The sequence below is a fragment of the Dasypus novemcinctus genome, chromosome 2 (genome assembly GCF_030445035.2).
Source record: "Dasypus novemcinctus isolate mDasNov1 chromosome 2, mDasNov1.1.hap2, whole genome shotgun sequence".
NCBI lineage: Eukaryota > Metazoa > Chordata > Mammalia > Cingulata > Dasypodidae > Dasypus > Dasypus novemcinctus.
The window spans coordinates 114,703,931-114,729,571 of record NC_080674.1 but is presented as its reverse complement, the minus strand read 5'-3'; the positions used below and the strand labels follow the sequence as shown (position 1 = coordinate 114,729,571).

The 25,641-nt window shown below is 35.8% G+C and overlaps 1 protein-coding gene across 1 annotated transcript in view; it reads right to left on the bottom strand.

The window, feature by feature from the left end:
* MAN2A1 (mannosidase alpha class 2A member 1) overlaps positions 1–25,641 on the bottom strand; it is a 193,798-nt gene that overhangs the window by 48,858 nt on the left and 119,299 nt on the right. The window contains exons 14-17 of the mRNA XM_004484085.5: positions 5,852–6,017; positions 4,314–4,529; positions 3,471–3,593; positions 523–634 (exon numbers count right to left, since the gene is read on the bottom strand). Coding sequence (XP_004484142.2) covers positions 523–634; positions 3,471–3,593; positions 4,314–4,529; positions 5,852–6,017 — 617 coding nt within the window. The remainder of the gene's footprint in view (positions 1–522; positions 635–3,470; positions 3,594–4,313; positions 4,530–5,851; positions 6,018–25,641) is intronic.

Below are 25,641 nucleotides of genomic sequence, written 5' to 3'. Positions count from 1 at the left end.
TAAGTTAGAATAGTTTCTTTTAAAGTTAATTCCTGTGATACAGGCTATTGCAATGCATTCTACATTCAAGGTAGGCGATTGTGTGTGTGTGTGTGTGCGCGCGCGCACATGCACACCACCCATGCATACATATGTCACAGCTCGTCCGTGATCCACACTAATGGAAAGCCATATTTGATATAATTTCCATTTCATAAAAACAAAAACAGTACATTGTTTTTCAATCTTAGGAATAGAGTCTCTAGTTAATCACCTTATATCTAAGACAAATAATTACAGCAGCAGGAGACATACATAGGAAAAGAACATGTTTATGCAGGGAACTAAATGTTTTACCCTTTTTTTTAAAAATTATTGAAGAATAAATACATCTTAAGTCATACTAAAATTATGAGGTCAACTTTAAAAAAATTAGTATATCATCTCCAAAAACCAAATGCTAATTCATTAAAAATTACACAATTAAGAAAAGCAAGAATTCAAGAACCAATATACATATATTTCACAGCTATGTTTTCTTACCCTGTACATTATATAGTCGCACACTATGTGTAACACGGCCATAAAAGGAAGTCACTTCCGAATAAATCCTTCCATGTGTCACTCTAACAAAGGTCACTGTGTAAACATAAGGCTGAGAAGAAAATGACAGTTTTAAGAAAAATATTTTGGCTTCTAAACTTTTTCAAGAAATGCTTACTATAGTTTCCAAAATGGCATATATATATATATATATATGACATGGTATTTGCTTTTTTAAATGAGAACTAAACCTTACAATATACCAGAATGTACATGTGAAAAATTGAATATATGGTTATTTTAAAAATCATTTAAAATAGAAAATAAAAATGTATGCAACCCGATTGGCATAGATGGTCTATAGATATTGCTCCCAGCTAAAAAATTTCTAATTAGACTCCTTCAGTATTAGCCAGATAGTTATTTGGCTCATTCTACAGGTGCAAACATTCATTACAGCTGTGGCCCTCTACTATTCAGGGGCTGTGCCAGGTGGTCAGAGTGACCAGAAAGTCATCTCTAAACAAAGAAAAGAAAGATTCAGAAGCATAGTTTAATTACAGTTAGGTTTACTAAACTATAGAACATACTGCCCTGTTACTTGTAAGAATTAGCTGAATATAAAGCAAAATTACAAACTTGAAAAGATTACTTGGAAGCCATTTGCTTAACTTTCATTAGTTAGCATCTGAATTCAAGAAAATATGAGGAAAAAATACATAACTTATGTGACATCGGAACAAACTTAAAGCATTTATAAAGAATTTATTTCCTTAAGTATTAGAAGCCTTAGAGAGCTCAACAATGGCATAAAAAGGTTAGGTTTGCAAGGAGGACTTTTTAAGTAGTATATTATTTTCAGAATTGTGTACTTTTCTTCCAAATTTACCTCTTTGGCTAGAGAAAAACATTCTGAAATTAAAATAATGCTTTATAGTTTACAAAGTACTTGTACCTAACTACCGCATAGCAAGAAAGTGAGTGAGCAGGATGAGAGCTGGGGACCCTGATTCCTGGGCCTCTGCCTTTTTCCAATACATCCGACTGCCTTTTTCAGAGACGTTCGCTTGTTTTCTCTTTGGTAAATTTCTAATAATTCTCTTTATCGTTCTGATGTTAGAGCTGTTCAAAGATAAAGTAGCCTTAAATAAATTAGTCACTATTGTCCATGTATAAAATTCCACAGCATAGCTATTTTTTTTTAAAAGTCTAAGACCAACCAATCAAAACAAAATAGTTGTCCAATTATAAAAGTTGCTAAGGGAGAAAACACAGTTTATACTTAGGATCTACTGCCCATCTTGGAATACCTACCACAAACTAAAGCTTGCCTTTAACTCCTCACTGATTTACAAAAACAAAAACAAACACAAAACTCAAGTGTTTAGTGTGGTCTATATAATTGCCTACAATCTGATATTTGAAATTTTCATTAGTGATTTTGCCTAAATTGCAGAACACCAGTAAGTTTTTTCAGGAAGCACACCTCTATGCAACAAAAAAACAAGGTGAATAGTAAACAGGATCTTGATATGGGAAGGCCTATATTAATAAAAAAGCATAGAAAGAGACTCTAGAAAGATCAACAAATGTACAAAAAACCTCAACCCCACAGGGTGGATATGGCTCAAGTGGTTGAGCACCTGCTTCCCACACGGGAGGTCCTGGGTTCAGTTTCCAGTGCCTCCTAAAACCAAAGACAAACAACAAGCAAACAAATGGAAAAGCCAACTCATCAGGGGAGCTGATGTGACTCAGGGGTTGAGCACTAGCTTCCCACTTACAAGTCCTGGGTTCATTCCCTGGCTAAGGTAACTCAAAAAAAAAAAAAAAAAAAAAAGTTCAACTTCACTAATAATCACACAAAAAAATCTTAACCATAATTATTTTTCACTTATTATGATTGGTAAAACCCTTAATATGACTAATGCTCAGTGCTCAGAAGTTACTGTAGAGAGCTACTCTCACACAGGGTGGTGGGAGTGGAAATGTATGTAGTCTTTCTGGAGAAAAGACAAATAGTATGTATCAAAAGCTTTAAAAAGAGTTAGTACAAGGATGCAAATGACTCCTCTAGAAAGTCATTCTCAGGAGAAGTGAGAGCTGCTTAAAAATAATGCTAGAAAGAATGCTTACTATAATGTTACGATAGTGAAGAATTGAGGGAGAATATCCAATATTAGAAAATTCTTAAATAAACAATAGTACAGGTTAAAACTGTGTTTTCAAATATACCATTCATTGTGTACTTTGGATAAACCATATGCTTTATTAATATGAATCAATAAAATTGATTTGTTTAAAAAAATGTTTTCAAATATACCGTTAGATGGTGAGCATTTTCATAATAAAATAAAAGATGTAAATGCAGTAAGATAAAACCTGGGAATGGGGGCAAAAAGATATGCATAGAATACAGTAAAAATATATCAAAATGTCAGTGGTTTTCACTGGGTCACGAATTAGTTGGTAATTTGTATTATTTTCGTCAGTTTTCCGCATTTTCAAAATGTGCCAGAATTTGCATATGCTATCTTAACATTCAAGAGTGGTAAAAAACAAACAAAAAAAACCTCTGACATTTTTGTTTCTTAAGTTCCAAAAATTAAGAAGGAAATAGGCCCAGCGGACAATTCCTTTTTCCCAAATGGCTAGATATGTTTGCGTATATTTGTGCTGCATATGTATAAAACATTACAACAGCACTCTGAGTCAAATCCAGCTCCTTTCTACTCAGAGCATTTGTTTGTTCATTATTGCAGCCTAGGTGAATTCCCACTCTGAAAATTTAACTTTCAACTATATATTGCTAAGTTTCAATAAAGGGATATAATATTGGACTCCACAGTTCATCTATTTCTAACACTGTCTAAAGTAATGAGACATACATTTTTTTTCCTCATTACTCTTTCAACAAATATTTATTGACTTCTTATCTCAGCACTTACCTTGCCTTCCCCATCAGGTAAGAAGAGGTAGGCACCACTTTTGTCATTTCTATCTGTGGTTCCATACCATACAAATTCCACTTTTAATTTATGATTTTTACCATCCTCCTTATTCATCATTTCCTAAGGATAAAAATAATTGAGACAACTTACTAATAAGATATTAATCATGTTGCATCTGATCCCAATTTAAAAAAATATTTAGAGACTGCAGAATAACTTAGATATCTAAAATTCAAAATTCCTGGTTGAACACCCAAAATTTTATACTTAGCCTTAGGACTAAAAACTTTCACAAGAACAAAAAGTTAGAATACATTTCATTAAGGAGGAAAGATACACAAATTAGGAAATCTAGACCAGTGTCCCTCACCCATTCTGTGGTAAAGGAGCAGGTTTATTTATTTTTTTATTTCCAATCTGCATAGGGAAATAGTTTCGTAAGGTATAATAAAAATGAGTTACTAGAAAAAGGAAATATAAAGGGATATACGAACTACACATTCAATTCTTTTCATTACTAGATTCAATAGGCATAAAATTGCTTTAAAAGTTTCCCCCCAAATTTCTAACTATTCACAATGTCCAAACTTATCTCATGGAATGGTAACAGCAGTTCATGCAGCAATGGAGCAGCACCACCCACAGATCACACTGGTGGGTGGCAGCGGTCACTGTGGACCATAAGAAGGAGGAATTTCTAGGTTGTCCATCCTTTCTCCCAGGCTAGCTGGTACAGTTCTAGCTATGTACACTTTTCCTACGTTGCATAAGTAACCTGTACACATTGCAATGAAAGTGATAAAACATCTATGAATTTCAGAACTATATAGGTTAACATACCTCCATAAGTCCAAGTTGATTAAACCGAAGTTTAATAAAGGAGTTCTCTAGCGTTATATATTCTTCAGCACTTTTTACATTCCTTATGTTGAAAAGTCCTTTTTCTGTTTCACCATTAAGCAGAGTGTAATCAGCGAGGTGTGACTTTGAACTTACTGATTCCAAAATCTTATACACTTTCAGTCCCATTGGTGGTGTATGTGCTAGAAAAGAGACCTTTAAAAGATAGGGGAGGGAACTTATTAAAGAGAGATGTAATCTACTTAAAAGAGAACACTTTAAACTTTTAGTAAAAACAACAACAAAAACTACCAAAATTTTTAAAAGGAGAACATAATAGTATTCTAAAAATATGTTTTGACAATTCGTGGGTAGAGTATTCACATCTCAGTTTATCCTGAGAACCTTGTACCCCAAGCTGAGAGGCCTATCAAGGGCTTCAATGCTTTCATCAATGTGTGAAATGATATGGCCATTCTCAACCGTCCAGCAGAGCTCCTCATAGATGCCTATTAATATTCCATCAAGGCAAGGGCTTATTCTGAACAAAGATTTTTCCAAATTATTAGAAATTCCTTGAAATATTATTATATCTCAGTATACTAAAAGCAAAAATGGTCAACATGATGTAAACATTAAACACTGCTTGTTCAGTCAGCACCAGCCATCAAATGCCTGAGGTTTAGTAGACACTGAACAAAGCAAGCTTTATCAGACACAACCCCTGCCTCTTCCATGAGTTCCTTTTCTGTTTTCTAGGTGAGATATTTCTATAAAATCTGACCAAAACTTGTACTATACTTTTCCTTTCTACCTAAAAGATCATGCATTTATAACAGCAGCCAGCAGTGGCTTTTAACAAGCAGAAGCAATTTTCTTTTAGAGTTCCTAGTTTAGGGTTATGTCTTTAGAAGTATAGTTTAAATTGCCCTTCAGACTCTAAAAATTTCAACCTTTTTAGTGATATGGGATTCAGGTTAAATAGTACTTATTTTAATAAACTTTCCAAAAGATGTCTATTACTGTACCTAATATAATTATATCTCAGAAAAAAAATCTTAGGTACTTTATGAAGGTTTTCTTTTATGGTATGTTATATGGGCCCTTTGCAATTAAAAGTTGAACCCATTGTTAGTTATTCAGAGGGGTGGTGTTTATTTCAGTTTCAAAATGCGTAATTGTCATTATCTTAAGTTAGACCAAAAAAATTCAAAATTTTATGAATAATTACTTTATTACATCAGAGTAAGGTTATAATATACATACTATCAATATGTAATAACAGAAAATATATAGTATGTGTAATAATGTGCTATTTATATAATAGCATAAATATTAATGTTTTGGGAAACATGGACTCTATTTTTCTTTAACATCATATAACTGGTCAGTTAAACCCACTGGCATGTACAACTTTTAACAATCATATACATCTAAGATGGAAGCTCAACAGGCCATGTATGTGCATATACACGCATATACATATACATAAACTATAAATTGACTGTGCTTCTTTAAAGTCTATGGTAACAACATACTTCGTAGGCTGTCTGTGAAATAGTACTTGCTGTATCCCAAACTGCACTGACTTGAACTTCCACAGGACTTCCCGAAGCGGACAACACCTGCACTGTAGAAGAACTCACATGCACTGAGACTACTGAGTTCCGGTCTTGTTCTGTAGGATTACAGACCACAAGGTACCTGCAAAAAAAAGCTGCTTCACAACTGGGTTCTCAAACAATTTTCACTTCTTTCTCAGTCTTTCTCAGACTTCAGCTCAAAACCAATAGTCACAGAGTCAACATACGGAGAAGAATTATAAGGAGCAATCTAGTATAACTTTAGAGAAAAAGCAATCTCATCACAACAAATACAACAGATTATAATGGGTAAGGAAGTAACATATTCAAAAGCACTTTCTAAAGTAAAAGATATTATACAAACAGAAGACATTAATAGAACTGTAATCAAGTTATTTCTGTATCCCAGAAAATGACCCAAATAAATTTGGTTTTATTGATCTATCTAAAAGAATCATCTCTATATGGCTAATACTCTGATCCCTGCCTAATATAAACTGAATAAAAACTACATTATTTGCCTGTTTGCAATTTAGCCATAATTAATTTCATATAACATTCATTTTAGACCATTAAAATGTAACAAAAATGTATGGCTACACATGCATAATCACATAATTCACACATATACTTTACATACTGGGGACCCTTATTATCTAAGAGAGTTGGTTCAGGAAAAAAGGATCCTTGAAGTGAGTCTACTTAATATAGGAGTCAAAACTTTATAATAAATAATGGTTGAAAAAAATTGGGATCTAGCCAGAAGGAAAATAAAACCATTAAATAAGTTCTGGCATATTTGCAACTATATCCACATCTTAGAACATAAACAATATTTACATCTTAGAACAAAAAAGAGTGGATTAGGGAAGCGGACTGGGCCCAGTGGATAGGGCATCCGTCTACCACATGGGAGGTCCGTGGTTCAAACCGAGGGCCTCCTTGACCCATGCACAGTGCTGACGCATGCAAGGAGTGCTGTACCAAGCAGGGGTGTCCCCTGAGTAGGGGAGCCCCACGTGCAAGGAGTACGCTCCGTAAGGAGAGCTGCCCAGCGCCAAAGAAAGTGCAGCCTGCCCAGGAATGGTGCCGCACACACGGAGAGGTGACGCAGCAAGATGACGCAACAAAAAGAAACACAGATTCCCATGCCGCTGACAACAACAGAAATGGACACAGAGAACAGACAACTGGAGTGGGGGGTGGGGGGGACAAAAATTTTTTTAAATTTAAAAAAAAAAAGTGGATTAGGATTTTTGGCAGAATTTTTCCAAAAAATATTTTATACTAGCACATTATGATATCCTCCACATAACATTTAATTTCACAGGATGGTTTTAAACATTCTATTTGTGAAAAATATTTAAGGACTTTATTTTTCTTAAAGTCCTCTCTCTCTCAGTTCTTTGATATTCAACTGATTCTCAGCTAAAATACCTAGCATCCCTGATTTTTCCACTGGAATAATTCTGCCAGATCCATATTTTCTCAGTTTTTGCCTATAAGTAGAAATGTTCTAGAATACCATGTCATAGACTTCATGAAGTTTGCATCTTTTGCAAGATTTATGAGTTTATTTTATAATCAATTTACACTGCATTATCTTCAAATAATGGATAGTACAAGGGTAAATCACGGAAGAAAGACTGTATAACTCATTGATTCACCAGTGAATATTCATGATATGCAACACTTTGTTTTCCTATTCAATTGTGTAAATGAATAGTCAGATAGTGAGCCCTCCCGGCCCCAACAAACACATGGTAACTGGATTGGTGATGGTAGAAGCCACCTAGCATCGCTCTTTCAACCTATATATTCTGCATATTTTGCTTTCAACTGAATTACAAACCATTCATTAAGAAAGAAAATGAGTACTTTAAGAGGCCAAAAATTAAAGAGAAGGATAAGGAGAAAGAATGCAGGAAAAGATAGAGATAAAGCATGAAATCTATTAAGCAGTTTGCTTCTAAAATATTTATCAGGAGAAGCATTTACAGTTTAAACAATATGCTGAGATACCCACCAAAGGTGACAACATGGCCATATAAATGTCTCTAATTCCTATTAGGCCTATATTATGGATTAGCATAACGACAGCTAACTTCCATCACTTATGTTCATTGAAATTCCATATGTGTAAGGGAGAAAAAGAGTAAAAGCCAGGTAGTCACACGCACTTTTCCAAAGGACAATGAAACCTTCCAGTAGCAGATAAAACCTCCTTTTATCTACAGAAGCAATTCTCAAGGAGCGTGAGGGGGATGTCCCCTCAAAAGATGGGCTCAACAGTATCTTCCTGAGGGATTTAACTTGCATCTTTCCACTCAGCCTCCATCAGAGCTTCGGTTTGTTTTGCCTGGCTGTTAACCCATTATCAACACAAATCACAGCAGCCAGGATTCACTGTTACCAATAGGACTGAATTATGTTCCTCAGGTGTACTGAGGAAGAAAAACCGAAGAAAATCCTGCATCTTCGGAACCAAAGATGTTCAAACTAGTACTCTAGAAATCAGTGACTTATTACTGAATTCCAAAGACTCACGGAGGTAGTATGTGAAGAATTCTAGAAGACTGTGGCCTTATGGGGCTTCAGAGACCCTCTAGTACAATCTTTTGAGAGCTCTGAGGCACACACAGGTGCCTGCAGCAGGCTGCATCCAGAATCCCCACTGGCGAGCCCTTGGGATGCTCCACCAAAAAGAGCTAGTCAAAAAGACTCTGATAATAAAATGTAAAGTGTGCTCAATCAATAAATTAGGTAATAAGCACACAGAACAGATTCTTTTCCATGGTAAAAAACATGACTCACATTAAAAAAAGAGTAATTTTAACCATACATTTGGTTTTCTACATTAAATCATTTTTTTTATAAGCGGTGAACTAGGTTCTGTTTTGTTCCATTTCATAGCTAATTAGTATTTGGCCAAAATAATGTTTCTACTGTACTGAGTAATTATGTAATTATCATGCTAGGAATCTATTCAAAACCTAAATCTGTAGAGTATATAATAAGTATAATGCTGCACTAAGAAAATATTTTTTTAAACATAATTAGAAATTCACAGCATGTTCTTCAAGTGAATCACAGTATAAATTTATCTGACATGTATACACAAACTCCTAACAATGAAAATTTTTATTTTTAGTAAGAGTTCAGAGAATGCATAATTACATATAAATTATATTTCCTTTGGAAATATATATACCATCACAAATTAACCAAATTTTCATTCTCATGATCACATTTTGTAGTCAAACATTTGTTCTACTGTCAATATCCCCAAACTTGAGTCAAAGTTTTTCAATTGTGAAAGAAACCAAGAGGTTTCAGTATCATAACATCATACTAACTTACTGAAAATTAATAATAGTTGCTTTACCCTAACAAAAGAAAAGAGTAATATTTATGTCCTGAAAATGCAGAGTTAATTTCTATTTGTTTTGGAGGTAACCATATAGGAGACTCAGAACTTTTTTTTCCCTTCAATTTCCCCCACATTTCCTCTCATCTGTCACCAAGTCACGCCCCCCTCCTATTTCTCATTGTAACACTGGACCCCCACAACTTGAGGTTACAGGCAATTATCTCAATTCTTTGTATACAAGTAACAACCCTCACCAAATGTAAAAAAGCACTCACGTTAACCTGTCAATCAATCTAGAGGGCAGAAGATGATCTGCTTTGGCCAGGAGAAAAGGAATGAAGAAAAATGAAAGGATATCTGTATGATCCTGTCATATCAGGGATCACTTCAAGAATGTTACGAATTGAATCATGTCTCCCACAAAGACATGTTCAAACCCTAGCTCCAGTCCTGTGGAGGTCATCCCCTTTGTACATAGCACCTTTAATGATGCTTTTAGTTGAGGTGAGGTCAAACCGAATCAGGATGGAGCTTAATCCAGTATGACTGGATCCCTTACAAGCAGAGGAAATTTGGACACAGTCAGTAGGCATCAGAAGGCACAGGAGACAAAAGGACAGATGGCCATGTGAGAAGTAGGGGTTAAGTTATGCACTGCCACCAAACCACAGACTTCAGAGGAAGTGTCTGTTCAGAGAAAGGTGACTGCTAACACCTTGATTCTGGACTCCTAGCCTCCAAAACTGTGAGACATAAATTCCTGTTGTTTAAGCCAGCCAGTCTGTTGGTATTTGTTTACTGCAGCCCTGGCAAACTAACATGTCAAAGAAATGGAATCTCATTCTAAAATTCTAAACATGGCTTTGTCTTAAAGATTCTACTGAAGACAAGTAGATCACAACTTTTATCCCTTTTGTAGAAATGATTCAAGTCATATAAAGAAAGACACTGTGACAATACCCAAGTCCTCTCTCCAAGGCAAATCTAATTGGTGCCCACTGAAATGTGAACAATAGATGAGGACTCTATGAGGACTAGAGCTGAAGGACAGAGTGAAAGGAATGTGCTACTGGTCAGAGGCCCCTGTGGTTCTTAACCACAGAGTACTCCCTGAAAGCCTGGCCCTGCTCTCAGGCCTGTAAAGACGTTCATCTTTCCTAATGGACAGAGAAGGGAAGTGAGGTTTGCTAATTCAAAACAGGACTGGAACTCAGGTTTACCACTAGAGCCTCTTTCTTAACCACTTCACTTACAGGCCAAGCATATAAGGACTTTTATGTACTTAGTTCCAATTTCCAATGGGAAGAATTTTCTCCTCAGTGATGCCTCAATAAGCTCAGGATGAACAAAATGTGATTCACCTTTCTAGCATGTTACAGTGGTAAAAATATATATATATATAAACTCTACCTAAAACAAAAAATCTTGCAATATACTAAGATGTCCTATGTATGACTTCAGTGTATGAAGCAAGCAAACAGTAGTCAAGAAAACATTTTTAAATAATTATTTTTATAAAAACAATTTTGGGACTAATTTTATGACTGTGTAAGGAAGAAAAAAGAAAAATATGTTCAAGTACTCCATAAATGCAGTTTAAAATCATTTACACAAACACCAGAAAGTTATATGAAAACTAATTGTAATTCCATGTGCCTAGCATAGAGCCTAGCACAGAATAATATCCAATAAATAGTTGATGAATGAGTAATGCAGAAAAATCCTATCAGGAGAATTTATCATTTATAAATTAGTACCTACTAGTAGTTTGGAGCTTCCTCATTTTCTCAGAACATTTCATTTCGATTATTTCAATTTCTCAAAAAATGCTTAAGGTCAGCAAGATAATATAATTATCCCCTTGGTAGAGATGGGGAAAACGACGGATTCAAGATCACAGACATGGTTAAGAACAAAGCAAAGACTAGCTCATTTTGTCTGATTCCTGATCAATGACAGCAGTTTTAAAAATTTCACTTCAAACAAGAATACATTCATCTTCTCTAAGGAGCCTCATTAAGCAGAATATAATTTAATGAAGAGTTAGTAAGCTTTATACAGTTTTCTGAGTATGGAAACGTGGACTTACAGTTAACAAAAATTGTAATTTCTAGAGTTGAAGTCCTTTTGATATATTCCATTTAGTTTTCCTAGGTTTAAATCATGATGCTGACAATATTAGTCATCAGAAATAATCAAGATATTAAAAACAAAGGAAGCCTTTTGAGATAGGTAAGATTTTTTAAAATCACAGCTATGTGATTCATGGGCTCTGGAGTCAGACTCATCTAAGCTCAAATCCCCTATGTGCCACTTGGAATTCAAGAGACTCTGAACAAGTTATTTCATTTCCCCAAAGCTTAATTTTCTCATCTGTAAAACCAGGAGACAAGACTGTTGTTAGGGTTAAGTAATAAAATGCTCAGAAAACTAACTTGCTCGAATGTGGCACAAAGTCGAATATCAATAACAATATCTTCTTTTCGCTTATAAAACCCTACTGGCATCCTGACCAGAGACCATCGTACATGAATCACATTGGAAGGCGAAATGAATGTTTTAATTAATCCAGGTCACCAAGCTGTCTTCAATCTTTTTTTGGTGTACGGAACATAGAATTTTTTAAAAAAAGATATTAACAAAATCACAAATGTGATTACACGGATACCTTGGCACAAGAGCACTGATAACATATGTGGGGGTTGGAGGGTGATAAAGGCACAATTGCAAAGAATACGCAGACACACAATTAACAAGGTAGCTTAGGCTAAATTAAAAAAGAAAAAAAAAGAGCAGAGAGAAGGAAAACCACCTGGTTTGTATGGTTATAAACTTATGAATGTGAATAATAATACATAGTCCCAGTCCTGGAAGTACCTATAGTCCAGGAAGGGGAAGAGACAGAAACAAACTAATAATTTCAATATAACAGGGTAGGGGATAAGACAAAGTTATATACAGACTGTTACATGACACAAAGAAGGGGACAATTAGGATGATTAAGAATTAATCAGGCCAGCAATCAAAATAGAAAATTAATTCTACCTAAAATGAGCAGAATATATATTAAAAATGACCAAATTTTACTGAAGAACATAACAAATAAATACATAAAGAAACATTTCATCGTTCTAGAGGAGAAGACTAAGTATTGGAAAAAAGACATTTCTCCCCAAATTAATTCACTAATCCTATGCAATACTAACCAGAATCCTATTGAAATACTTTTGTTGGGAAAAAGGTGAAGGAAGGAACAGGATGGTGGGCTGGGCAAAGCAGTTCTATAGTATACCTATAGTAATATATAGCCAAGACAAATGGCTAGATATATGGGTTAAAACAATATTCCAGTAACATTCTAGATGAATTAAAATTTTTAAAAATAAAAAAAAAATACAAAGTTAATAGAAAAATAAACAATTTATAATGGAAAAGGTCTCTCTAACTATAAGGAAAAAGAAAAGTTAGAAGAATAGAAGATTTGATAAGAAAAGTCAAACTTTTTCTATCTTAAAAAATAGTTAATATAAAAAAGAAAAAATAGCATTAAATAATTTTAAAAAGGAAATCAAACTAGGGAAACTTGTAATCTACAAATCAAAAGACAATAGAAAAAAAGGAAAATTTTTCATATCCAAATTGAAGTTAAAAAATAAATAATGCTTCTTTTTCCAGGAAGGATGAAGTAGCTGACAGCAGACAAGAGCTCTCACTTATCTGGCCAACTAGAAAAGCTAGACAAAATACAGTAATCATCTGCTACAAGGCAGCAGAGAATTGTTGAGGAAAAGAATTTCAGAGGGATGACTAGCCTTCTGTATCTATTCTCACCCTGGACCTGCTGATTCTCAGAATGGGAGAGGCTGAGGCTTAAGTGCAAAACCAAATACAAAGCCTAGAGGAGAATTACTGGAGACAAAGGGTAGGCAGAGGGTTTGGTGGAGGCTTGGAGGCTTCAAGTACAAAGTTGCTTTTCCTATCAGGACATAAACGGGGACTGCAGAGAAAAGGAGACAGGGAATAGGGATTGCAGAATGTATCAGGCTGTAAATTGAAAACACGGAAAGGTAAACGACCAGGGGCTGAGTGAATCAGCCTCAATTCTCAGACTGGATAGGGCAAACTCTTTCTAGAGGAAGATACTTTCTAGAACCTTTATAAATTTTATACATAATGTCTGGCATTCAAAAAAATTACTAGACATTACAAAAGACAGAGCCAGATGACCAAACACCACGAAAAAAACAGGCAAAAGAAACAGAACCACACGTGATGCAGACATTGGAGTGAGCAGATAAGACTTAAAATAATAAGTCCATAAAAAGAGGAAAACCTGGATAAAATAGATAAAAATATAGAGAATTCTACCACAGAATCTGAATAAAAAAAAGAATGAAATGAAATCTTAAAAAGGTAAGTATTTGAAAAATTAAGAACTCAGCAGAAGTATTTAACAACTAAGTAGGCCCAGGAGAAGGGAGGCCAATTAAAAATATCCAAACTAAAGTAGAGAGACAAAAGATTGGGAAGTAAAGAAAAGGGTGATCTTAGTGTAAAAATCTAATATATATGGAATAAGATGTGCAGAAGGAGACAGAGAAAATGGCACACAACCAATATTTGAAGAGTTAAGAATTCTTCACAACCAATGAAAGAGATCAACTGGCAGACACAAGTGAGTCTCAAACAAAGGAATACTAAACCATAGTGTATTATGTTAAGTTTTTAAAATCAAACAAAGACAAACTTTTGGAAGCAGCTAATAAAGACAAGACAATATTTTCAAGGGAGGAACAGTAAGTTCATAAACTGATCTATCAATAGAAATGAAAGAATCTAGAAAATAATGGAATGGCATATTTAAAGTGGTGAGAAAAATTAACTGCAAACCTAGAAATTTATATTTGGCAAAAATTTATTTCAAAAATTATATAAATGACTTCAGACAAAAAAAAAAAAAAACTGAGAGTACTGGTTGCCAGCAGTCTTATACTAAAAGTAATACTAAATCCCTCTTGGATGAAGGAAAATAATCTCAATGGGAAACAGGGAATTCCAGGAAAATATGAGGGACTAAATACATGGAAAAAGAGAAATGAATTATTGGCTACACGAAACAACATTTTACGAGTTTTAAGGTAAATGTAGAATTAAAATGCACAAGAACAATGTAAAAGCAGGGCAGTAAAGGGACTGAATGTATTCTAAGTTTCTACCATTACTGGGGAAGTGGCAAAAGTAATAACTTGAATTGAACTGTAATACGGTATCCAGATATCTATAGGTAAACAGTAAAAGATTAGTAAAAATTCTATCCAAAATAAAGAAAGGAGAGAAAGGGATTTGAAGGAGATTTAATATTTAAACATTCTAAATATCCAAAGAAAAATATTCAAATCATTATATTTGACAGCTAATCAATTTACTGATTTAATAGAGGAAGAAACATTTAATAAATAAAATTGTACTCATGGGTTTAAATAATAGCCATTAAATGGGGAAGGATTTTTTAAAATACAAGAACATATTTGTTTCTTTAAAAGACAAAATATTTTTTATTACATACAAAAAATGATCAATGAAGTATAAAAATAAAAAATATTCTAAAAGGAAAACAAACTGTTACAGAGATAGTTCCACTAGATTCAGGAGTTATTAGAAGACATTCTGCAACTCCTTTTTCTATTTCTGGGCATAAAACACTATTCTATAAAAAAGCATGTCTTGTTTTAATAAGCAGATAAACAACAACAAACAACTTCTTAAAAAGAGAGGGAGGAAGGTAGCCAGGCAAAAGATATCTGGGAAATTTGCTCCAAGTAGAGGGATGGTAAGAATAAAGGCACAGATGCATGAAAATGGATGTTATATTCAGAGTATACAGGCTGCTCAATACCACTAGAATTGATATAGTAAAGTGAACCCTTAAGATGCCAAATAAAGCTAGATAGGGGGATAAATGCCAGTCACGTTGAGGAGTAGATGTCTTTCACTCAGTACAAGGGGTTCAGACTTGAGTATGTAGATAATAGGGAGTGACTGAAAGGTACAACCTGGTCAGATTTTCATTGTTAGCAGCTACTTCTAGTTGTCAGGTAGAGGAAGGTTTTAAGAGAGTTAAAACTTAGATGACAAAGAAGAGGCTACAACAGCCCAGGTAGGAAAGGTGAAGACCTCAGTTACTATTACCAAAAAGAGAAATATTATGTTTGTAAACTAATCTATTCCTCTGGGTGTGATACCTTTTGATTTCATTAAATTCAGTCCAGGGGCCTTTGATTATAGATACTTGATGAGATTATTTTAGGGCTTTTGATTGGACTATGTCAGTGAGGCATGACTCAGGTTGAGTCTTCATCCCTTTGCTGGGTTTGATATAGATGGAAACACAGAGAAAGACTCACTATGACAGACATGGGAAAAGAAAGTCACCATGTTCGATCCTGCCATTTAAGAGGATTGCTTGCTTAAGCACAAGGCCCCAAGAGGCTGGGCACTGGAGCAGCTCAAGAGGAACCTGGAGGGTTCTCTGCTGAAACCTCAGCAGAGGTCAGTGGTCATTGTGCTTCACCATGGGGCAACACGCCAGGATCAACTGTAACTGATTTGGTGAGAAAACATCTCTGATGCTCCCTCAGTATGGACTTTTCATGACCTTGGAACTGTAAGCTTTTACCCTAAAAAAATACCCTTTATATAAGTCAACACATTCCTGGTACTTTGCATCAGTGGCCCTTTGGCAAATTAAAACACCTGCCAATACCCTGGCTTTGGTCCAGTAGGGCTGATTTTTGGACTTCTGACCTCCAAAAATGTAAGGTAATAAATTTGTGTTTTAAGGTACTAATACTGTGGTAATTTGTTAACAGCAGCAAAGGGAAATGAATAAATCAAGTTCTTGAAAATGGAGACTTTTTAACCCCATAAAAGAGAATCTTCAGTCCTGTAAAAGTGGTGGGGAAGGCACAGTACAAGGAAACGAGCTTGAGACTCTTCGAGCTGGTCCCCAAGATTGAAATAAAGTGTGTCTAGCCCTTGGACCCTCTCTCCCACTTCCTCATTCACTGACAACCAGGCCTGGCATACCCTCAGAAAACTCTCATGTCCCAGGGCAAGTGCCCACAGCTAGCAGACAAAAGAAAACCCAATCCTGTATTTGCCCTTTACCCTGACCAAGGTGGTTGTTCCTGACCTTGCAAAATTCTATTTATTTACTTTTCCTCTTTGAGTATCTCATGCAGGATCCCTTTCGCTAAGAAACACACAAGATTTTTCATATAAGTTCCAAGGCCTCCAAGTTTAAAAAACTCTTCTACTCCTATAAAATAGGCCTTCTTAAATAGACCAACATTTAACTATTCTACCATAAAAATCCCTACAAAAATCATCCAATAACAACCTAGTTTATTTTGGATTATGAGAAAATGGAATTTATATTTCCAAGAGGGGGACCATAAATTATGCTTTTTTAGAAGCTTCCAGTTGATTAACCAATATGACCTGATTTAACAGGGGAAAAAATATAACAGTAAGGAACGTAACATTCTCTAGAGGCAATAAAAATTAGGATTTTACTTGAATACAGTAGTACATAAATGTTACCTGACTTTCCTAATACATGAAAGTCTATTTCACCGTTTTTTCTTGTATTTAGGAGAAATATCATTCTTAAAATTCATGGACAAATTATGATGAATCTATCATCCTTTGGAGAGTTAACTGTCCAAGGAAAAGATTTGAAAGGAATGTAAATAAGTGTACTGCATGTATTCTCAAACCCAAATTAAAGCTTCTCTTCAAGAAACAAAGCAATAGCAGCACCTAAAACTGCTGTTGTCAACTAGGTATTTGATCTCTGCATATTCATATAAAAGCTCTTCGTTTGGATGAGAAAGATGAGATTATTAAGTAAATATTCCAGAAAACTGTACATTAGAAAATATTACTTGGGGTAGCTTTGTTTATAAAACTAATTGACAAAGAAGCAGATCAAATAAAAACTGTATCTCAAAGGAATATTTTTGCTATTTTTAACTCAGTTAATTTGACATAGCAGATGGTAGAGAGTTTTTCAGATGACATGGTATTAATAGCAGTAATAGCAATAATAACAGCTAGCACTTATTCAGTCTTTAGCATAGTGCCTAGCATTTCGTATGTGCTTCGCTTAACTCCTTTCAGCTTCACAACCGCCCAATAAACTACATCCTAAGATCAATACATTATATACAGATGCAGAGACTGGTTCAGCATCCTGCTCATGGTTCCACAACCTTTGAAAAGTCTTAGAGCCAGGATCCAGGCTCAAGCCATCAGGCTCCACGCATACTGAAGACAGGGAAAGTGTCCCTGCTCTTCTCCTCCAGCAAGCAAAGCAATCAAGAAGCACAGCTGTGCCACCAGCAAAGCACCTTCACTCTGAAAGCTTGTAACCACCTACCATAGTAGGAATGGGGAAAGACAGTTTCTCTGCTGTGATGACATTGAGGCTATCTTTTCTGGCTGTGGTGATGCCAAAGCAGGAGTTTCTTTCAGTAAATTCTAATACCTTGTGCTCAGAAGGGTATTGCTATAATATGTCTTCAATTTTGCAATATTGGGTGGTATTTGGGAAAATAATTTCCTTTTCCTAGGTTCCAGTTATTGGACAGACTGGATTCTTTTCCAGAGTTGTGCGTTCTACCCAAAAATTTTCTTGCCTGGCATTTATCCAAAGGAATGTTTTAAAATGATTTATACTTTAAGAGACAAGAGAACCAAATGGAAGTAACCCTGGGGATCACCCACTCCAGCCTGCTCATGACACATACCAAATGGAACTGAGGTTCTAAAAAAAAGAAAAGAAGCTGGTTAGTGACAGAGGTGAGACCAAAATCAGTCCCTCGACTCCCATTTCAGGGCTCCCTTCACAATACTGTTCTCTTTCCAGGCATCTCATAGTGAGATCTGCCCAAAGCTCAATGATATGGAACTAAAAAGAGCATTATAAATATCAGACTTTGTAGCTGCAAATGCAATTCAATACTACAAATTAAAGTGTTAACCCTCAAAAGCACAACTAGAAATTTCAAGGCTTTCTAAGAATGGAAAAGTATTTCTAAAAGCATAAAATGTAACCAAAGCAAACTCAACATGCAATCCTTCAGCTTATATAAATCCAATAGGTGTAAAAATTCTTAGAACAATCTCCACTACATAAGAAAAAAAGGTAGATCAATAAAAAGGATAAGCATATTCCTTTCTAACTATCCTAAAACTTTTGGTATTAAAGCAATGAGAGGAAACAGATGCAAAAGCTGTACATAATTTGCCTGACCCCAAGAGTCTTGTCACCAATTAAGTTGCTTTCTCTCTGAGAGTTTTGCCTGAAACAAATATACCATCTGTTTTACCTAAAACATTAAAATGTTCTGTTTTCTTGTCAATTCAGAAATCACATCTGTAGCTATTTTCTGAAAAGACAGCAAAGGACATTATATTTATGGGTGACTGCATAAGGAATGATGTTCAATCAAAATGTAATTTTCATCTACTGGAAGAAAATTTCATTTCTCCAAAGAATATAATGCTATAACTTTGGAAGAACACATAAGACATAAATAGGCTGATTTTCAAGACTTTAAAAGTTAATGCAGTAAAATAAGATTGTTTTGTTGTTAAAGACAGAAATGACAAAATACATTTGTATTTACTTCGCATATCTGTTGACAACTAAGATCTATCTTGAGTGAGATTTCTAGAAGGAGAGAGGAGAAAAACAACTTTTTATTGGGGCTATATCTCTTCACACTAGCAAGCTATCATTTAAGTGGTATGAATATGGAAACAACAAAACACAAACTACCTTCTATTTTCAAAACACTTTTAGAATTTCCTGGGAAATTCATACTACCATTACAATCCAATGAACCAACTGAAGAAGATGCAAAACACTAAAGAAAACATCACTCACAGTTAACGCAGTCACAGTGCCACAAGGGAAAAGGGACACATTTTGAAGAAAAACACACAGGGCAACCACCTACCTATAACACTTTGAGTATATATTAAGTACCTACAACCAACCTGAGATGCAGGTACATATTAATTTGAAAAGTAAGCCCAATTTTACATGTATTTTCTTGCCTAAAGAAAAATAAAATAATGCTACTCTCCAAATAAGGATAAAATATAAAGTCCAAAGGCTCTATTTAAAATTTTTCTTTTACCACAAAGTTGTGAAGTGTTCTGAGGTCCGAGATGGGCCTGAAGCCCTCCCTGACTTTTTCAGGATCAGGATACCTTCACTAAAATCCTTTTCCTTGTTCCGCTTGTAGTGCAACGCTTTATTAATCTGCATTTAGAAGGAGAAAAAATCTGGTTCAGAAGAATGGAAGACTTTGAAATATGCCACAACACTTCAGTCTAGCTCTGAACTGCTTGGAGTTAATTAGCTTTATTTCAGCAATTTCAGAGGATATGATGGACCCTGGGAGGAAAAGGAGGTTGAGAGAGGGTAGAGGACAAAGTTTGCAAGAAACTGGAGAATATAAACTAAGGAATCTCTCTCATATAATCATTGATTCCCCACCATTCCAATACAAATCACTTGAAAAATCACTCCTATTCCAAGAATTTTATTTTACTTAACCACTTTCACAGTGACTTATATAACTCCAACTAATGACGAAAAAAAACTTTGGAGTGACAGCAATAATAGAAAAGAATCATTCAAAATGTTCATGATCTGGCAGTCATCAAGACTCAAGTCAGTTCTTTTTGATACCATCTCATCAACTTCCAACTTTTTCTTAGGTTTTACAAACTTATGTATTTCCAAATATCTTAACTGGAAATTATAATCTTTCCTAGATTTTAGGTGTTAGTCCCCACACTAAGGATGCTTCATATTGTAAGGTATCAAAATATCTCATCATAATCCTACATATACAGGCACATATTCCACACACACACACACACACACCATCTTGTGTATTTCCCTGGTTAAGGTCCTTGATAGATAACTGCAAGATATTGTAGGTAACAAGTAAAATAGCTTTAATTTCATTAGACAAACCATGCAACTAAAATACACTGTATAAACTTAATTCATTGTATAATAACCTGATGACAATAAACTAGAACTGCACAGCTAGTTTAGAAGTTTGATTTAAAGTATAAACAATACAAAGTCAATAAAAATATAGGCTAAACCAGGCAATTTAGCAGGTGTTCACTGAACACTTAACTACTTTGCCATTGCTTTTCAAGAAATAAAACTTAAACCTCACCATTTAAAAGGCAGTCTGTTTTACCACTTCCACAAACAAAATTTAAAATAATTGGTAACTAGGAATAAAGTTACAGCAGACTAATTTTAAGGTCATAGGAAAGAAGATTCTTTTCAAGTTCACTTAATACTGATGAAAATAATGGTTTAAAAGGCCATGACCTGAAGCACTAAGGAGGCAAACCCCACACTATAAATCACTTAAAAGTCAATGTGTGAGATTGATAGTAACCTACTGACATTTTCTTCAAACTTCTAAATGATAGTAAAAATGTATATATAATTAATACCAAATTATATTTTTAAGTCAGTCTATCATAAACTTTAAACTGCTTAAGGAAAGAATTATAAAAAGTATTATTTCAGGAGGTGCTAGAATATAATAGAATAAGACATTTTAAAAAACCTAATGTCAACAATCAAGAAGCTTGCAGTTCAGTTGAGAATCCAGAGGTTCAGAAGAGTCAGGAAAAGGTCTCTTACAAAGAAAAGTCAGTATCAAGCAATAATCATCTATGTGCTCATGGAATGCAGTGCAGAGGAGTGAGAGTCAGCATTGCTCAAGTAGTAACGATTTTTTGAGGGACATTTTCTATGACTTTTGAAAGGGCTGGGAATCAGGACAGAAAAGAAAGCTGAGGCACCCAAGGCATGATGGTAATGGCAATATGATGCCACTCAGAAGAGTCAAGATGGTTTCTGCTGTACTGAGTCTTTATTAGGGAACTTATAAGTTATTATAAACAATTTCAAAGTTTTCTGAAGCCATTATTCTACAGATCCACAACTACTATTTGCAAAACCAAAAAAGTTCTGGATGTCAAGATTTTCCCCAACTCATGTGGTATTTAAACCTAACCTGAAATGACATGAGGCTATGTCTGTATTTATCCCACTTGATTTCTGAAATTTTAAAGGATTTGATTAGGAATGCTGCTACAGGACCTGTAATATTATATAATATGCCATATATGCACATGACTTTCTCAAACTTAAAAAAATTCTGAACTTATAAATATATCTAGTCCTGAAGATTTCAGGTCAGGCCTAGAGGTCCTGTTTTTAGGGGCAGGATACACAGAAAAGTCTAGGCCAAAGATCACTTGGAGAAGAGATCGAACCTGAGTAGGAAAAGAAAACAGGAAGCCATGCCAGCCCAGTGCTGCAAAGGCACAGGCTAAATAAATATTTGTCACTGAATGAATGACTCTCTGAGCCAAGGAATATGTGCATTTCAACAAGATCCTAAACAGGTCACCGTGAAATAGTAAAATGTTTAATACTGCATTTTCTTAATATTTGAGTATCTCAAATCCCAATAAGGTATCTATAATCTTATAAGCTTTTACTTTATCTCTTTCCTAATTCTTAATTTTGCAATATCCCATTACGTTTTGGTTTTAGAGTAAGTAGAAAACCACTCTAAATGTCTTTAATAATTGTTTATGTGACTTTTCCAAACTTAAAAGTTTCTTGAACCAAAGATTGATTTATTCAGAATATATCTGTTTCTATAGTATACAGAACAAAACCCCAGTCTCAGAGTTGAAGGGGGAAGGGAAGAGAAGCCAATGACCAGAAAATATGGAAGGACTAGTTAAGAAACCTAAGAGTAAACATTGCAAGTTGCCTACCCAATAGCCATTTTCATATTCTCCCTTACTAACAGAAACCCAATTTTACTCAGTATGGGTTAAAGTTCTAGCTCAGTATGGGTTAAAGTTCTAGCTTAAGATTAAAAAAAAAAAAAAACAAGGCAGTGGACTTGGCCCAGTGGATAGGGCTTCCGTCTACCACATGGGAGATTCGCGATTCAAACCCCAAGCCTCCTTGACCCGTGTGCAGCTGGCCCATGCGCAGTGCTGATGTGCGCAAGGAGTGCCCTGCTATGCAGGGGTGTCCCCTGCGTAGGGGAGCCCCACGCGCAAGGAGTGCGCCCCGGAAGGAGAGCCGCCCAGCGCGGAAGAAAGAGCAGCCTGCCCAGGAATGGCGCTGCACACACGGAGAGCTGACACAAGATGATACAATGAAAAGAAACACAGATTCCCCGTGCTGCTGACGACAACAGAAGTGGACAAAGAAGATGAAGCAAATAGACACAGAGAACAGACAACCACGGGGGGGGGGGGGGGGGGGGGCTCGGGGAGGGGAGAGAAATAAATAAATCTTTTAAAAAAAGACCACAAATAAATGAAAAAAATTCCAAGCAAGGGATGGTCACACGAAATAGTTCCAGTCAATAAAATGTTATTAAAATTTTATTAAATGGGGTTCCCCAGAAAGTTACCATATCTCCAATTTAATAAAAACAAAGCACAGTCAGTTGGCATGGCTTTTGTCCTCTGCTCTCATCTCTCTTCCTCCTGCCTGGAACACAGATGTAATGTCTAGAGAAACAGAAACTATCTTGAGACCATGAGAACAAAAGCCACAGGTTAAGGAAGGCAAAGCTGATATGTAAAAGACCATCGAAGTTCAACGACACCATAGAATACATGGTGAGTCCCAGAAAGTCTACTTTTCAACTTGTTCATGAGAAAAATAAAAGTGCTTTCTTGTGAAGCTGTCATAAGGGGATTCTATTATATACAGATGAATGCAATCCTAAGTGAAACATTATACATACAAAAAAGTAATATTGGATAACATAAGGGAAGCCAACAAAAACTTAAAATTAACATTAATTTTAAAGGAAAATGTGGCAATGTGATATTATTTATGAATTCCAAAAAAGATATTATGTTTTTAAACTGGTCTGTTCCTCTAGGTGAGATACCTTTTAACTGTATTAGATTCAGCTGAAATGCCTTTGATTAAATTATGTTAAGATGAGGGCTTTGATTTGACCACATCATTAGGGCATGCAGGGTTGAGTCATCCATCCCCCGTCCCCCGTCCCCCGCTTGGTGGGCTGATAAAACAGACTCTCACAGAGAAGTAAATAAAAGAGAAGAAACACAGAGGCGCCTGCCACCCAGGAAGAGAGACGACCCTGATAGTCTACAGCTGACCTTATGAAGAGACCAGAGCAGCTGAGCCCAAAAAGGAGACCCAGGAAGAGAGACAAGCCTTATGCCAGCCTACAGCTGAGACGGGAAGAAACTGAGACCACGGGCCTTAAGAGTAAAGAGGAAGGCTGGACCCTTGCAGACATCACCCGCCATCTTGCATTGACACATGGCAACGACTAGGTGAGCAAGTACCTCTTATGGTACCTTGAGTTGGACTCTTTAGGGCCTTATGACTGTAAGCTTCTACCCCAAATAAATACTCTTTATAAAAGCCAACAGATTTCTGGTACTTTGCATCAGCACCCCTTTGGCTGACTAATACAGAAGATAACACTAAATGTTAAGACTTTCCCTAAAGCAGAAATTTACCCATAAATAGTCATCACTATAAACTTTACCTTAAAGAGGTGCTCACTTTAAAATGCATGCCTTATTTAACTATATAGCAAATATTACGGGTAACTTCTTTCTCATAAACTCACCCACTTCATTTACTATTTTTATTCACTAATTAGCAAACACATCCAGTGTGTTTAGCATTTCTTTCTTAGTTCACTCAACTATTCATAATTTCCTTAACAAGTCAACTTCATTCTTCCACATGAAACTTGAAAGATTTCAGAAAAACTTAAGCTGAAAACCTCAGAATTTACCAATCCCATGCTGTCTCTATTACAAAAAGAAATGCTAATCAAGGCATCTTTTTAAAACTTAATATAAAATATGAACACATAATAATTATTGTTGAACATCTAAGAATCTTAAAAAACTTTTCATATGAGAAATAAAATAAAGATGAGGTACAGATCCTAGTCCAGAGTGCTCTTCATCTCCTACCTGATTATCTCTGAGGGGTACCCTTCTTCCAGTGCAGTTATCAGGACCAATACTCCTGGCATGCTTTCCTCAAAGAGGTGCCATGATAGAATGAGCAACATAACCAGCCCATGCCTTCAAGTTTACTGCAAGTGCCTCAGGGGACACACGATACATGTGAAATGCATAGTCCTGTGGGAGTGTACAAGAGACACCTAGCCCTGACTCAGGGATACGAGGGAAAGTTTCCAAAGGATGTGACATCTAAGCTAAGACATAGAAGATAATCAGGAATTAATCACTCAAACTGTGTGTGTGCGTGTATTTGGGGGTGGAGTGACAGGGTTTTTATTTCCAAGCAGCAAAGGTCTAGACATAAGAGAGAACATAACATGGAGGGGAACTGCCAGCTGCTGAGGGATTAGAGCACACGGTGCAGGCTGCTATAATGTAAGAGATGAGGCTAGAGACCGAAAATGCAGACTCGTAAGCCATGATAAAGGGTGTGGAGTTTATTCTTAAGGCAATGGAGAAGAGAAGGGTTTCATCATTCCATGCCTGCTATGCGTTAGGTCCTGTACATGAAAGTCCTACACATAATCTTATTTTTTTTTTTAATTTTTTTATTTTTTATTGACTTTGTAATAATATTACATTAAAAATATATATGTGAGGTCCCATTCAACCCCATCCCCCCACCCCCCCTCTCCCCCCCCCAACAACACTCGTTCCCATCATCATGACACATCCATTGGATTTTGTAAGTACATCTTTGGGCACCTCTGCACCTCATATACATTGGTTCACATCATAGCCCATACTCTCCTCCATTCCATCCAGTGGGCCCTGTGAGGATTTACAATGTCCGGTGATTGCCTCTGAAGTACCATCCAGGGCAGCTCCATGTCCCAAAGACGCCTCCACCTCTCATCTCTTCCTGCCTTTCCCCATACCCTTCGTCCACTATGTCCACTTTTCCCATTCCAATGCCACCTCTTCTATGTGGACATTGGATTGGTTGTGTCCATTGCACCTCTATGTCAAGAGGAGGGTCAGATTCCACCTGGATGCTGGATGCAATCCTCCCATTTTCAGTTGTATAATCTTATTTAATCCCTCCAACAAATGTATGAGGCAGGGATTCATTTCAAAGGGTTGTTGCCATCATTCAGGCGAGAGACAGCAGCAGCCAAAGCAAGATGGTGGCAGTGACAACGGGAAGAAGTGAACAAATTTGAAATACATTTAGGAAGTAGAATGACAAGGCCTGGCATTTGCT